At 42.5% G+C, this 16681-nt stretch overlaps 1 protein-coding gene across 3 annotated transcripts in view; it reads right to left on the reverse strand.

Annotated features, from left to right (window-relative positions):
• Positions 1 to 10498: 10498 nt before the first annotated feature.
• Positions 10499 to 16681, reverse strand: part of Eya1 (EYA transcriptional coactivator and phosphatase 1) — a 142222-nt gene continuing 136039 nt past the window's right edge. For 2 of the 3 annotated variants that reach the window (XM_021155505.1, XM_021155483.1), the window contains one exon: positions 10499 to 12536. In XM_021155505.1, coding sequence (XP_021011164.1) covers positions 12456 to 12536 — 81 coding nt within the window. In that variant the 3' untranslated portion in view covers positions 10499 to 12455. The remainder of the gene's footprint in view (positions 12537 to 16681) is intronic. The other variant, XM_029483170.1, reaches the window with a different exon arrangement.

Here is a 16681-nt window from a genome sequence, read left to right on the forward strand (position 1 = left end):
ACACATGCTCCACTATGTTCATAGCAGCCTTATTTATAATAGCCAGAAGCTGGAAAGAACCCAGATGTCCCTCAACAGAGGAATGGATACATTACACAATGGAGTACTACGCAGCAATAAAAACAATGAATTTATGAAATTCTTAGACAAATGGATGGATCTGGAGGATATCATCCTAAGTGAGGTAACTCAATCACAAAAGAACACACATAGTATGCACTCACTGATAAGTGGATATTAGCCTAGAAGCTCAGAATACCCAAGGTACAATTGGCAAAACACATGAAAGTCAAGAAGAAGACCAAAGTGCAGATACTTTGTTCCTTCTTAGAATGGGGAACAAAATACCCATGGAAGGAGTTATAGAGACAAAGTTTGGAGCAGAGAGTGAAGGAATGACCATCCAGAAACTGCCCCACCTGGGGATCCATCCCATAAACAACCACCAAACCCAGACACTATTGCAGATGCCAACAAGAGCCAGCTGACAGGAGTCTGATAAAGCTGTCTCCTGAGAGGCTCTGCCAGTGCCTGAGAAATACAGACATGGATGTTCATAGCCATCCATGGATGAAGCACAGGTTCCCCAATGAAGGAGCTAGAGAAAGTACCCAAGGAGCTCAAGGAGTTTACAAGCCCATAGGAGGAACAACAATATGATGAGCTAACTAGTACCCCCAGAGCTCCATGGGACTAAACCACCAATCAAAGAAAACACATGGTGGAACTCATGGCTCTAGCTGCTCATGTAGCAGAGAATGGCCTAGTCAGTCGCCCATGGGAGGAGAGGCCTTTGGTCCTGTGAAGGCTTTATGCCACAGTATAGGGGAATGCCAGGATCAGGAAGCAGGAATGGGTGGGTTGGGGGGTAGGGGGAGATGGGGAGGGGATAGGGGATTTTCTGAGGGGAAACTATGAAAGGGAATAACATTTGAAATGTAAATAAAGAAAATATCTAATAAAAAAAGAAAATAAAAAAAAAGAATTCTTCTGGATTCTACCACATTTTTTCGTGGAATAAAAATCTGTGTGTGTGTGTGTGTGTATGTGTGTGTGTGCTTGTTATAGCATAATATATAATAGGGAATATTAGAAAAAGTTTAAAAGCCAAGAAATAGGAATTTAAGTATCATGTAAGCTGATACTGTTAGCAATATATGCCTACATATGATAACACACATATGCACACATAAAGATGGTCATATGCAGTATCCTGTGGGGAATGTGAAGATTCCTGGCCATCCTTTTACGTTCAAGCATAAATGAGCATAGGACTATCAGTGAGTAAGAGCCTTACCACATGGAAGCCTAGATGATTTCAGTGACATGATGAAGCTATTGCCCATGAAATACATGAACCCAATGGTTTGAATTCTTAGTGGTTTCCAGTAGTCATGAGTGTGAGTAAGGACTTGTTATGCTGGAGAACACAATTCTAACCAAAGATTTTACAAACAACTCCCAAAGGAAAGGATGAGGACAAGGCAGACAAAGAAAAAAACTTCTGTAATTGATGTTCCAGACAGGTCTTACTTAAATTACAAAGGCATTCTAACAATCTTAAGTATATGTTTCTGGACAAGGGCCAATTGTAAGGATTTCCTATAAGGAGAATCATAATATTTCAAGTGTTCAACTTATTTAACAGCAACCTGTTTCAAGGTATAACCGTGCTGTAGAATGTAGAAATAGACATTTAAAGCCATCAACATGGAGGGCATTTTCAATTTCATTTTGATGGTAACCAAGTTTGACACTAGTGACGTAGTTGAGTTTCTAAGGTATAAGTAATTCTCTCATTTGAGCTTTCTTGACCCTCACCATCTTACCTGAAGCTCTCGGTTCTGCCAGTACACTTCCAAGAGACCAGCTTAGGGTATGGGGATATAGCTCAGTGCGTAGAGCATTTTCCTAGCATTCAGGAAGACTTGGTTTTCCCCCAATAAACTCTGTGTGGTAGCACAGGCCTGAAATTCCAGCATAGACCATTTGTGCCCTGGCTTACATGAGAACTGTTTGTAAGTAAATCTGACCTTTATGTTACAGTTTCTACATGAAATTTTCTAGACATTCTAGACTGACACATTACCTGAATGTTTTATTAATTGNCCTGTAATTTCTGATTAATTAATTATATATGTGATGCCAAGGGTTTGTGGACTTGATTCTCTTTCCACCTTTATGTGGGTTCTGGGGTTGAACTTGAGTCACCTGGCTTGAGGAACAAGGCAGAGTAATTATATTTATCTGCTAAATTACCTAGCCAGTCCATGACATGCATTCTTTGTTGTTGTTTTGGATTTTGATCTGTAATAGATAAGGTTTAAGATTCCTAGAATGAAGACAGAATGAATTCTAGCAGAATATATAGCTCCTTGGTGCTGTCGAACCTCTACCCTGAGCCAGTGTCCCTACATGGGAACAGTTGTGCAAGAGTTGAACAGCAGGTACCACCTCTCCATGGCCTCTCTTCACAGTGTGGCACCACTCTGTTGTCTCCCAAGCTCTTAGGATGTCTTTTTCTCATGAACACCACATGCTTGTTCTTACATCTTTTTCTTATAGTAGAGAAAGTACCCAAGGAGCTAAAGGGATCTGCAACCCTATTGTTGGAACAACATGATGTACTAACCAGAACCACGGAGCTCTTGTCTCTAGCTGCTTATGTATCGAAAGATGACCTAGTCGGCCGTCAATGGAAAGAGAGGCCCATTGGACTTGCAAACTTTATATGCCCCAATATAGGGGAATGCCAGGGCCAAAAGAATGGGAATGGGTGGGTAGGGAAGTGGGGGGCGCTATGGGGGACTTTTGGGATAGCATTGGAAATGTAACTGAGGAAAATATGTAATAAAAATATTAAAAATTAAAAAAAAAAGAAATAACTTCTCAAGTCCTATAACTATTGAATGAGGGAACTAATAACAATAAGAGTGTTCTGTGTTCATAGAATCTACATCTCTCACATTGTGGGCTCATTCACAGTTACTACCAGATACCCATAGGTAATGTTCTGAGAGCGCAGTGCTGGGCAGTTTTCATTATGTTGAGAACACTAGGACTCACACACACTAAGATTGCTGTATCATCGCTAAGCAAGATAACCTTGGGGAGAGGGGGCAGGTCACAGTTCTATTTATGACCAGGTGTTCACTGAAGTGTCATTGTGTGGCATGAGACTGAATGTCATCTACTTCCTGCTTGTTGGCACCTGAGTTCCCAACCTTGGTTGTGGTTTGTCTGGGCATGTGTGTGCCGAGCACACATTTTTCTATGCGGTCAGATTCCCACATAGAAAGTGCAGAAAGCAGCAATCAAGGACTGTTGGGTCCTCTCCTGCCTGCTGTGCTTTCAGAGTTATTTGAAGTCAATTTCTGACAGCATTTAGATGTGATCTCTTCACAACCCGGTGTTCCCTTTTCATTTCCATGAAACTCCCACCTATTCTTTGAAAAACAGACCAAATAGCATGTTGTCCAAAGAGTTTTCTCAAAATAGCCCTTCGCCCTTCTGTTCTTCCACACACCACAAAAACAGCCAAGGCTCTCTCTGATACCTTTTCCTCAGTATCATGTGACCCCACTCAAGGGGAAGTAGGAACTTTGGCCCTGAGCCCAGTAACATGAACATAGTAGGTCTTCAGAACGTGTTACATGGTTAAAACGCCAAGGGGAGCTAGTTTCCTGGCATCTGTAGAAGGAAAATCTTCAAGGTCTGTCTCTGTGAGGCTGTTTAGAACAGTCTGTTGTTTTTTTCTGATTCCTGCATTTTTCTTTGTTTTTTTTTGTTTTTTTTTTTTTTTTATGGAATCCTTGGTGTCGATTTCCTGTCAGGCTTTGCAAATAAATATCAAGGTCAAGGGCTGGAAACAGTTCTGGGGCTGTCCTGGTACCTCTTGATTCCACTGGGCCAAGAAATGCTTTCAAGCCAGAGGGCAGAAGTTTTTCAAAACAAATCTGTTCCAGCAAGGGTGTGAGCCCCTCCAGCCACACGTCCCCCTCCTTCCTGCATTTTTAACTACTTTGGAAAGAAAGACATTGTGGAAAGTCTTTGGTGTTTTTGAACTACTAGGTGAGCTGGGCCGTGAGGCCTGTGGTGATTTCTCAGTAAGAGGTTACTAGAGTGGGAGATGTGGGACAGTGAGGTAGTAACAGATGCCTTTTTAAGGGGCAGGTTTCCTGCTCTGCCTGCCACATGCTCCTTCTGCTCTCCCTGCTCCTGGCTGGCTGGCTGTTCTCTTCCTCCTCTTCCTCAAGAACAGGAGGAGCTTTGATCACTGAGCCTTGGTGGTGCCTGACCAGGCCCCCTTTGTGTCAGAGCTAAAGGAGGTTTAGAGGAATCCTCTGTACTTTTTCTTCTCTCTGTTTCCTTTCTTGTCTTCCACATTTTGCTGTGTGAGGCAGACTCAGTGCTTGCAAACACATACTGGAAATTGGTTCACAGGGGCTCTCTGCTGAGGGGCTTCTTGGCTCACTTGGTTCACATAACACCCTGTTCCCGAGACTCCCAAAGAACTAATGCTGTCAGGTGTCTGTGGTCCTAGGCCCAGTCTAGAGATGGCTGAAGTTGGGCCTAGACCAGAGTCTACCCCTGCTGTGACTTCAGTGGTGACTAAGGCTGGATAATAAAGGTCTTCATGTTGAGAGTTTACAGTCTTTCTAACCTTTTTCTGCCAGCCTCTACACTCCATTTGAAATGGCAAAGTGACATTTCCTCAATTCTATATAAAGGATTCCAGCTTGCTTGCTGGAACCATATGGGAAGCCTGGCTTCTTAATTCTTACCAACCCCCCATACAGTTCACCACAGCACACACATTCAATGAGATATAAAATTACTTCCAGACAGCAAAGCCTTCTATTTGGTGAACAGTGAGACAATTTAGAAAGAGACCCCAATGGCACACACACAAACCATTAGACCTGACTTAATTACATACAACTCTGAATGTGTCCACCCACCTCCTTTCCAGTAATGGAAAGGTAAGAGAGACTAAGATGCCTGCCCCTCCCCTGACCAGCTATGCCTCTGGCACACCTGCTGTGTGGCTTCCTTCCACTTCTCAATCCCTGGGGCTTCCCTCGGACAAGCACTCCTTATGTCATGCTTCGATTATTACTACCACCTCCCACAGGTCTGGCAACCTCCTATTCCGGTCCACTTCCCCCTCATAAATCAAATGAATATGCATCCAACTGTCAAACTCCAGATTAAGATTCTTTGGTGGCTTCATCATAACAAATAAAGCCCCAGCTCCCGAGTGCAAGGAAAAAAAAAAAAAACAACTCACCAATTTTTTTTAAAAGATTTTCTATCTTTTCCTCCACCATCTTTCCACATTCCACACAAAGCTTTATTTCAACAAATACTTTGAATGTCTTCCAACATATATTGCACCATCAATTCCCAATATCTTTGCTTACCTGCCCATCATTCATTTACCTACATTGTCAACAAATGCTTTAGTTTTATTATCATAAACACAAAAACTGCCTGCCCAGCATTGCCCTTGAGAATTCAATGCTAGCGATGGCTTTTCCCTTTCTGGAGTTTCTTGCCTTTCTAAAAGAGGCAGGCAGTATTAGAGCAATCAACAGTCTAAACATGACAAAATGTAGTGATTTGAGGGAGGAATCTAACAGAGGCTCTTGAGAGTGACAGGGAATAGAAGTCTTGGGTGACAGCTATGCCTTGGATGGGCTGGACAGGAAGGCACATGCAGTGTACAATACTTAGGGTGCAATCTGAAAGCTGGGGAACCTCAGATTCCTTTCCGTAGGGAGCACTGCAAAGACTGAGGCCTTCACATGCAGTCAGGACTTCAGAGATACATCCAGCTTCTTAGAGGATCAAAAGCTTGCTTAAGAAGCTACGAGAGAAAAGGATGGGGCACATGGGGCTGGGGCGGGGGGCAGTCAAGCAGCTCTTCCAGGAGACCAACTATTATCTTGAAATAGTTTCCTTTGGCAGGCAGAGGGTCACAGTGGGGATAGTGAGGGCCATGTAAGGCTCAGGGATTAAAGCTCCTCCAAGAAAGAGAACAGCTAGCCAGCTAGGAGCAGGGAGAGCAGAAAGAGGACACCAGTGATGTGACTGTGGAGACAGTGTAAAAGATGGACACATTGTAGTGAAAACTTAAAGAGAGGCTGACAGGATGGTGATTGGGAAGGATGCCTTCTTACTTGAGGCTCATGCTGAGCTGGCACCATTTTTATTTTTATTTTTTGTCTTTTATGAAGGCCAACTAACTAGCAAACCACCTCCTCTTTAGGAGTTTGTCCTCCCAGATATATTCATTGCTGTGCTCTCAGGATTTCCATCACAAATTAAAGTTCTTTGAAACCTTTACCCACCTCCTTGAAACCCATTGCTATCCCTACCACAAGCTGTCACCACAATTGTTCATATGATAGATAGCAACCTCTGAGGACACCATGGGCATAGGTATCCTCACCTTGGAGCAGCAGTTCTCAACCTGTGGGTCGCAACCCCTTTGGGAGTTTAATGACTCTTTCACAGGGTTGCCTAAGATCACTGAAAAACAAGTATTCACATAATTCATAACAGTGGCAAAGTTACAGTTATAAAGTAGCAATGAAAATAATTTTATAGTTGGGGGGAGTCACTGAAACATGAACTGTACTAAGGGCCGAAACATTAGGCAGTTGAGAACTCCTTCAGATATGTGGGGAAGTTGAATTGGATCATTGGGGCTTCATATACCGTGGCTTGGAAAGGAATGGTAGAGAACTAGACAGGACCCTTCACACGCCGGCCTGTTCTACAGGCAGGAGCTGGTCAATGGGGCTCATCCCAGCTGCAGTTAAAACAGTGGCAGCTCAAGAGCCACCCAAGATGGATAAAGCTAGCATAATGGGCAGGGTTCAGCCAGATCTTTGTGAAAGCACTCAAGAGGTTGCTAAAAGAGCGCCTTTGGAGACCAGCACTCAATGCCCAGAGGGCTTTGATCCCCCCCCCCCCCCCCGGCTGCTCAGAGGTCAGGGTTGGGTGGGCAGGAGGACCAGGTGGAGAAAGACAGGACAGCAAGGTGCCACCTCAGATCACCTCAGATATGAACCTCAGGGGCGTCTGTGCAGGTATTTCTAGGCTGAGTTAACTGAGGTAAACTGCCTAAGTTTAGGCAGGACATTTAGGTTTTCACAGGTCAAGTCCTTGACTAAGTAAAAAAGGAGAAAGGAAGCTGAGCCTCTCTCTCTCTCTCTCTCTCTCTCTCTCTCTCTCTCTCTCTCTCTCTCTCCTCCCTGACTGTGACTGCTGCCATGGAACCAGCTGCTTCACACTCTTGCTCCTACCACTATGGCTCCCTGCTATGATTGCCTGTCAAACCATACACCAAAATAAACCCTGCTTCCTTAAGCGGTAATGAGAAAAGTAACCAATCCAACATCCAATTTACAGCCTGTCTGTCTGGAGTCTTGGTGCTTTGAGTCAACTGTGATAAAGTCAGGGTAGGTCTTCCATCTCTGCAAACTAGAGGGCATTCATCTTCAGGATGGTTGATCTAGCAATGGTCCCCAGCAGTCCGCTCCCAGATGCAACAACTATGCTATACTCTTGTAGCAGATACCCACCACTGTGTAATCGCATTCAGGGGCTGGGGATGTCTTAGTCCTCCATGGGGAGTGCTCTCTTGGCAGAGCATCCATTTTAATTCCATTCCCAGTAAAACTCCCAGTACTGTTCTTTCTCCTCCGTTTCCTCTATTGCTTCTGACAGAGTTTGCCAGTTAGCTGAGGTCAGGATTTCCTTTTTACAAACAACCTGCTTTCAGTCAGTGGGGCCAGAGGTTTCCTAAATTACAAACCCTTTCATTTTGCCTGCCACAAGTCACCCTGTCAGTTCGTATAATGGCACAGAGTGGAGGGAGTGGAAGCACTCAGGAAGACACTGAGAGAAAGATGTGCTCTGGTGACTGCACTGTTTGAGAAGTCAGAAAAAAAGATGTGCGTCCGGCTAGACGGTTGCAACTGAAACTTCCAACGTCTGCAGGGAAATTTCTTCTGCATGAGTGGACCAGCAAGGTCTCTCATCTCCAGGTTCTGTTAAGCAAATGGCCTCCTTTAAAGTCATTTGAATTGAGAAACATCCATGCTATATGCAAATGTTTTGAAAAAACAAATGTAAAATGTTATTGGGAAATGTGTTGTGTCTGTTTACCTGGCATTTGTAAATGTTGATTGGAAGAAAATTTTGAAAGCAAAAGACTGACCTAGGATTGAAACACTAAGGGTTAAAAAGAAGTAAAAAGGCATGAACTCTCATCATTATTGTTCTCTCTTGGGCACTCATCAATCTTTTAGGCTTCTGACTTCCAGGACTGGAGCTTTGTTCCCCTTTATCAGCTAGTGTACCTCCTTCCCAATCTAGCCTACTGTCAGTCTCAGCTTTATGCCTAGGTTTATAGGCCAGCTCTGTGTTTTGAGTCTGCAGGAGCCTGTGCTAGCCTGCTGCTGGCCTCCATCAGCACTGCTCACAGACCTTTCATGGAAGTCAGTGAGTTCTCTGACATCCACTACCCAAAGACTTGTGAGCTGGGGCCTGTTTTTCAGCCTGTTTTCTAGGGCTAGCCCCAGCAATGCAGTGCACATCTATAGGGTAGTATTCTATTGGAGAAGCCGATTCTTCATGTGAGCAGAAAAAACCTCAACAATCCTGTGTATACAAACAGTGTATAATAGGGGGCGACATTAGAAAATCTGCTAGGCAGTGATCCAACACTTTGAAAATATTAGCTTAGTTTTTCTTTATAATCCATGAAACAGCTCATTGTTATTCCCATTTTAGGCAACCATGAATACAGTTAAATGTGGCTTTGCTATACTAGGATTGCAGGCCATCTGTCACAGAATCAAGGCTGTGAACTAGAATGCCCTGTCTCACAAAGGCGTAGACAATGCCCCTTTACCCCATATGCACCCACATTCCACTGTGCCTCACTTTCCCTCCATGTAACATCTTACTCAGCCTGGCTGTTGCTATGTCAACAAAGCCAGATTCCAGTTTTCCATCATCCTCATCCTAACTGGACCGTTGCTCACTGACCTTGCAGCCTAGTAACTATCACCCCCTCCCCCTTTCTCCACTTCCTTCACTAACAGCCCATTGTCTACTTAGCAGCAAGGGTTATCACTGCAAGAATAAGTCAGATCCAGTTACATCTCTGTGTCTGCTCCTCAGTGACTCCTCTTTCACTTAGAATAGCATCCATAAATTTGATTTCCATAAGGAGCCTTTATAACCTGAATGTATCCTATTCACCCCCTCACTAATTCACACAGTTTCTACCAACTTTACATTGAAGTCAGTTTATGGGATCAAGGTCATCTTGCCCCATGGTACCTAGGTAAGGTAGGGCAGTGCCACATGAAATGGCAAGTCTATGGCATGGAATGTGAACTGCCCATAAAGGCAGAGCGGGAGGTAGGAAAGACATTCAAGAGAAGGATCAAGTGCTTTGTGACATTAAAGCAAAGAACTTTGCCAAAGACGACCAGCAAGAGCTGGCTATGGTGTCTGTGGACTTAGACTAGAATGCTAGAATGTTCTGAGCAAAAATGAAGTGGGATTCTTAGTCTATGTACTGACCAGGGGAATTGAAGTCTTGTTCATTATAGCAATGCAAGGTAATGCCAAGAGGCAAGGACAAGCTGTATTTGGAGGCTCTGGAATACTAGAAATCTGAGCTTCTATTAATAGTCAGAGGGGAGTCCTTAAAATGGTTGGTCTTGGGGGATGCCATGTTAGAAGTGACAGAGAATTCATCTTCTGAGTGTACAATCCCCGCCCTGTCTGTGTTTTCTACTTTTTTCACCTATGACCCGATGGTCCCATTCCTTCCCACCTCCACCTTGTCAAATAGTTCCCTCTCAACCCTCACCACTTTCAGATTGGACACCTACTTGTTCAAATCTAGAATTGGTGTAGTAATTGCCTGTGGAAAAAAATCTACATCACATGACTGATGAACAGGCCAGACAGACAACTGTGTAGTCAGTTGTCACGTATTTATACATAGGAATGCTGTATTCCTCGGGTTAAAGTCCCAAGAGAAAATAAGTTGTAGGGTTTTATAGTCCTCTGTCAGTGATTAATCTGGCAAATCACAGAGATATATGTTGTGAATGTTCCTTTTGGATGAAACTGCCTCATATTGCTGTCTCTTGGGTACTTAAGTGGGTAGAGCTATGTTCTGCAATCCCAGATAATTTATGCCTAATTCTGTTCTATCATAGATAAATTTGAGTGAGGATCCAGTTGATGTAGTCTGGGGAAATAAAGAGCTTTTCCATTCTCCAGTCCTTCTGATGATCAAAGACACAGCTGCTGCCTTGCCATTCAGGTCCTAAAGGACTGATAAAGCCATCACTGGGCTGTCCAAATGACTTCCTCTGGCTGCAGCATTCTAATGCAAACAAGATTCAGCTCCTCCACATAGCCCAAACCAGAAAGATGATACTGACATCCAAGGAGCATACAGTACCGCACAAATCAAGTTTATTAATTTAAACACAAATTTAATGAAGAAAAAAAAGTTCTGTACACAATCGTGGACACAGCACACCTGTTTACAGTAAGGCCAAGGTCAAGGCTGTCTTTTCAGTCTGCAGAGTACAACAGCATCAGATGAAGAGGTCTCAACACTGGCCATTTCTGTCTGCATCAGGGGAGAAACTAATTCCATTACTCATTTTTAACAATTTAGACAATTTATAACGACTAATTTTAGCAGCAACATGGACTTTTAGAATAGAAAAAAGTAGGGTGGTTTTTCTGCTACTCTGGGTCAAACCTGCTGCCCCCAATATTAAATAATATTATTAATAACTTAATAATATAAACTAAAATTGATCCAAAGGGTAATTTTATGGCAACACAAAGACCACAATGAGAAAGACTCCTGACCGTATACAAATTCATCATTTTGGAAGAATCTTTTTTATAACATGACAAACATGATCATTTTTGTGTTTCTCCCACCCCCCTCCAGGTTTATGTCTGTCTTGTCATACGTAGAGAGCAACATTAGTGTTTCTGATGATGGCCAGACCAACCCACTATTGGGCAATGAATCTTGTCTGGGTGGGAAGGAAAGAGTAAGAGGTGGGACGAGAAGTGCTGCTGACCCAGTTATGTAGTAAAGTCCTCGTTGATATGAACAAGAATCCCAGACACGGTAATCATTCTGAGTGCATGGAGACTCTGCTAAGCTCCACTTAATTTTATTAATAAAATATATCTATCATCTATATTCTTTCTGTGGGATGAAGTGTTTGAATAGTCATTCTTTTCCAAGTAGTTACATATAATACATTAGTGTTGAAATGAGAAAGTCGGGGAGGTGGTCAGGAAGACTTCAAAACTTTTAAGTTGTGAGCCACTGTTATTTTTATCAAGTCCCTTCTAACTAACCAATACACACACACAGACACACACACACACACACACACACTCACGTACACAAATTAGAAAAATGAATGGGATAAAAGACTAAGAAAATAAAATCCTCGTTGACACTTGACATTCATGCTTTTGGTCTTAGATAACATTATCAAAAAGATCCATTATCTACAATATTTATACCCAATCCTTAGATAAGGCACTGCAGGAGTTTGTGCCCAAGCTTCCTAGGAAAGCATTTCTACCTCATAATAGCATTCCCTAAACAGAATGTGTAAGAATCATCCATTATTACAAATTTACACCAAAAATTCCTTCTGTACACGATTGTCTCAGTGATGTACATTTTACACATTTAAATTAGACATACTTTAAACTACTTTGCAATGTGCTAAAATTCAAAGTACTTGCTGTACTGTCAGGCCAAGGCCTTTTATTGATTATTTCTTATGCTATTGTCCCTTCAACTATTTGAAGCTGAGAAGTCTGTCTTGGTGAATCATATGGTATATGAATTATACCTCAGCAAATCTGTTTTTTCAAAGTCTTTTTCATAAATAAGTAGCGAAGTACAGATTGCCCTGGGTGGGGGACACCAAAAAGTAAACCTCTGAGAAATAAAATAGCTCCAGCTCCACGAGTTGTACAGGCGACGTGTGGGAGTCTTTGTTGTGGGATCAAGTTTGCTGGATCACAGACACTGTTTGTATCACATTTGCCGAAAACCAAAGTGTCTGTAGGTCTTTTCTTCACAGGTTTGAACCATGTAGTTAATGTAGCCAAGACACACCACACTGTGTGAGAACATTCTCATGACTTACTTTCACTGGATTCACAGTACTAGAGTCAACAGCTGTTCTGAAGAATACACATGGTCCTCCATTAACCCCGAGAGTAGCAGTCAAGCCCGCAGCAGCTATGCATCCATATGCTGAAATTGGTACATCCTGATGTCCAGCACTGACACAAGAAGACAAGCCTGCTGGGTTATCTCTGGCCACAGGGCAGTTGTGCAGTGTCAAGTTGGCAGGAAGCTGTTACAGGTACTCTAATTCCAAGGCATGATGCAGTGCCATGAGGTCCGAGTGACTGGAGACCCTCCAGAAGGGCATAGCATGCTGCAGAGAGGGCAGATGTATGGTAAGAATAGAGACCCAGCCAACATAAGCCCTCCCATCTCCTTTAGAGAGGCCCTGCTCCATTTCAGTACTGTACAAACTGTCAGCTAGCATGCTCACATCTACTGAAAACACAAATTCAAACCCACCTCCCTCCAAGCAATACTGTGTGAGGGGAGTGCCATTTCTCTCAACTACACTTTTCTCTCAACTACACATTTCTCTCCATTGTGACTTGAATGACATTTCCAAATTTAAAAGTCACTGAAGAGAAATCAGTGTCATTTGAGCATTGCCAAGTGCCAAGTTTACAAAGCTTATACTTTATAGGTTGAGAAGTTTTCCTCAGTTGACAGTATTTTACAGTTCTGTTTTTCTAGACACAATCTTGCTCAGAGATGGTGCCACTGTTCTTTCTTCATGACTGTTTCATGAGGAAGAGATTTTAAATGAGCATCTACAGTTGCTGTGAGTGTGTGTATCTGCAGTTTTTAAGCCCTCAAGGCACAAAGCAACTTTAGTCAGGACTGTCTGGGACCTTTGGACAGACCAGCATCCTGGAAACATGCTATCTCCTTCATCGGAGGGAGGCTGGAGCAGACTTCTGCTCAGAAGCATTTGAAAGAGGATTTATGTAGCAGTAAAATCTTTCTAGGAGAACAAACTTATTTTTTCACAGGAAAACAGATTTCTTTCACACACAATCATCTGGAGGCAGAAGTATCAGCAATTACACTTCTGAAGAATTTGAGGAAACTTCATAAGAAGTGGGAAATCTGTCAAAGAAGCTAGATTATAAAAATTTGCAGGCAATAATGAAACTTCCAGTCTGATAGAGCTCATATGACTGTTATATAATGCATACATTATTTAATATACTTATCAACCATGTTAATAGTGCTAATATACTCTAATCTGCTAAAGGCTTTTACTGGATTCTCTAATTTTGAACATTCCAGACTCAGTACTATGACAGGAAGCTATATATCTTTGTTACTTGTTAATAACATAATAGTCCAGAAATGAATGCCAAAAACATCTGCAGACAACATAGACAGATTTCTCCTTGGCACTATTAGATTGCAATCTGTACTATGGCTCCTTTACTTATTTAGATTGTGTTTTGTGTTTCTGGGCTCATGGTATAGTAATATAAGAGTCAGAAACAGATGGTGCTCGCTCACCCTCTTAGACAAAAATACAGGAGCAGGAGAACTTTGCACAGGGAACTAGGAAAATGCCCCAAACAATAAAGCAACAGTTGAGCTGAGTGCAAAAGGAGAACATCTGGAAGGACTCTCAGCTGAGTCTGTGCTGGAGCACATGGTGAACCTTGTGGCCACTGATTCCATGTGAGAGAAAGATATGGCTGGCTGAAAAGCCAGAGAGTCCACCATCCCATATACCAACTCTACACCACTTTATTGATAGTAATGAGTTAAACATCAGCTGTTCTGTTGGGCTGTGTGTAAGGTGACTCAGTGGCAGTATCATTGTCTATACCGAAGGGAGAGAAGAGAGAGGTCTAAATAATAGCTGCTAAAGACTAAATGTAAGATCCCTACCAGGTCTAGGCCTGTCTGAAGCCTCCATGCTATAATGTTCAGCTCCAGCCTCAGCACCATCTTTTTACACAAAGGACAGATAGTGGTGTCTGCTGCGGTCAACAAGCTACCCTCACAGAGCCTGATGGACTCTAAGCAGTGTCCATGATCAAGTGGCTGATTAATTGAGAACTGAGTCTAGCAGAGAAGGCCTGTGGCTGTTGTTATAGATCATCAGTTCAATACTACACAGGGTAATATTTTACCTACCAAAGTACTTAACAATGCCAAGATTTTGCACTCCCAGGGATAAATGAATGCAATGAAGTGTGAGCATGTGCAAGTTTGTGTGTGTGTGTGTGTGCAGTGTGTGCAGTGTGTGGGTGTGGGTGGGGGCGGGGGGCTTGTTATTCTTGGCCACTAAAACAAATATTTCCTATATAAACCTGGGAAAAAATGTTGGCAGAAAAGTGAAAGAGAAGCACATGGCTTTGAAGAAACCTGAGCTTGACCCTTCAGTAGCCAAATGAGGTTCCTTTATGGCACCATATCCCCAAAACTGTACTTATCAGGAAATTAATTAGTTGGTGTAAATGATTCCATGTTGCTTCTAAGTTTATGGTTAAAACAAATGTTATTATTTGCAGAGCACCATAGCTGCAGCAAAAATTAACACAAGACCATGCTCCACTGCTCAGAGCCACGTACAAAGACATATCTGCTGAACCATCACAACCCCTTGTGGTGTGAGGGTAGGAATAGAAAGGATGAGTGCTGAGAGGGTGGCGCAGCTACTGCTGGGCTTACACAAGTTGGAAGAATAAACACAGTTAGAAGGGTTGATTGAAAGGAATGGGCCTCCTGGTCAGAAGATACACAAAGGTGTAGAGATAAGGGACCCAGGAAGCACCTTCTGTAATTAGCCTGGAATGTCATCAGGCTGGAATAGTCTGTTCTCTGATAAGGAAGGAGGCTTTTCAGGGGAAGGCCGTGAGAATTAACTAAGGAGTTTAGATTTTTATCTTGTAAATGAAAGAAAAGGGCCACTAATACTTGCTGAAGGATTGAAAACACAGAGAAGAAGGTATTTAAAACTATTTGGGGGGGGCGGTGCAGAGAAAGGGAGGTTTGGAGGTGTGACTAGGTGGTCACAGAGAAAGCTGTGAAGTAGTCTGTAATGCTGAGCAGGAGACATTCAGAGAAGAGGACTATTTGAGTGGCCATTGGCTGGGGACACCTGGGTTCATTTGGTCAGATACTGAGATGGACAGGCTGTGTCTGACAGAAATGGAGATGCTCCATTCCTAACAAGGGAGAGCTGAAATGGGCATCAGAGCCTAGAGGAGCACAGGCTTGGGAGTCTTTAGAGCAACAGGATGTCCCAAGGGGAACACAGTGGCAGGCCTTTCTGCTCTTCTTGCCTATGGGCACAGTTCTTCAAATACTCCTCCCACTGAAAATCAACACTCAGCCCTTAGGGCTACACATGACATCCATCATATAAAAAAGCTATATGCATCTCTTCACATGGAAGTTAATGTTTGCACAATTATTAAAAATGCACCAATAGCAATCTTCTATAATTTAAGAGCATCTTCTCTCTGATGCAAATATTGTACTTTCAGAAATGTACTCCCAGTATGTTCATCCAAGATGGGATTGTAACACTAAATGCTAGAACTCCCTAAAGTCTCAGTCTCAAAGGGCAGGTAAAATAATTGCACATCCACATGGTAGCATGCTAGTGTGCTTATTTAAAGGATGACTAAGACAGATCTCATGGGAGGCCTTTAGACAAAGACCTCAGAAATGGAGAGATCTCTCATACTCATGAATTGGTAGGATTAGCATAGTAAAAATGTTAATCCTACCAAAAGCAAGCTACAGATTCAATACAATGCTCATCAAAATTCCAACAGAATTCTTCAAAGACATGGAAAGAGAAATGTTGGGGGCCGGCCAGCAGGGGGTGGGGAGGCTACAGAGCAAGTCTCAATTTCATATGGAAAAACAAACAAACAAAAAAATCAGGATAGGGAAAACAATTCTATACAATTGGGGGAATCACCATTCTTGACCTCAAGCTATACTACAGAGCAATAGTGATAAAACTGCATGGTATTGGTACAGAGACAGACAGGTTGATCAAAAGAATAGAATTGAAGACCTAGAAATAAAACCACATACTATGGATACATGATCTTTGACAAAGAAGTCAAAAGTGTACAATGGGAAAAAGAAAGCGTCTTTAATAAATGGTACTGGTCTAACTGGCAGTAAGTGTGTAGAAAAATGAAAATAGATCCATACTTGTTACCTTGCACAAAGTTCAAGTCCAAGTGGATCAAGGACCTCAACATAAAACCAGATAGATACATTGAATCTAATAGAAAAGAAAGTGGGAAAGGGCCTTGAACTCATTGGTACATTGGAATTTCCTCCAATGGCTCATGCTCTAAGATCAATAATTGATAAATGGGACCTCATGAAACTGTAAAGCTTTTTTTTTTCCTGTAAAGCTTTTTTAAGGCATAGGACATAGTCAATAGGACAAATAAGCAAACCTACAGATTGGGAAAAAAATCTTCACTAACCCCACAT

This window comes from Mus caroli, chromosome 1, assembly GCF_900094665.2.
Source record: "Mus caroli chromosome 1, CAROLI_EIJ_v1.1, whole genome shotgun sequence".
NCBI classification, from domain to species: Eukaryota; Metazoa; Chordata; class Mammalia; order Rodentia; family Muridae; genus Mus; species Mus caroli.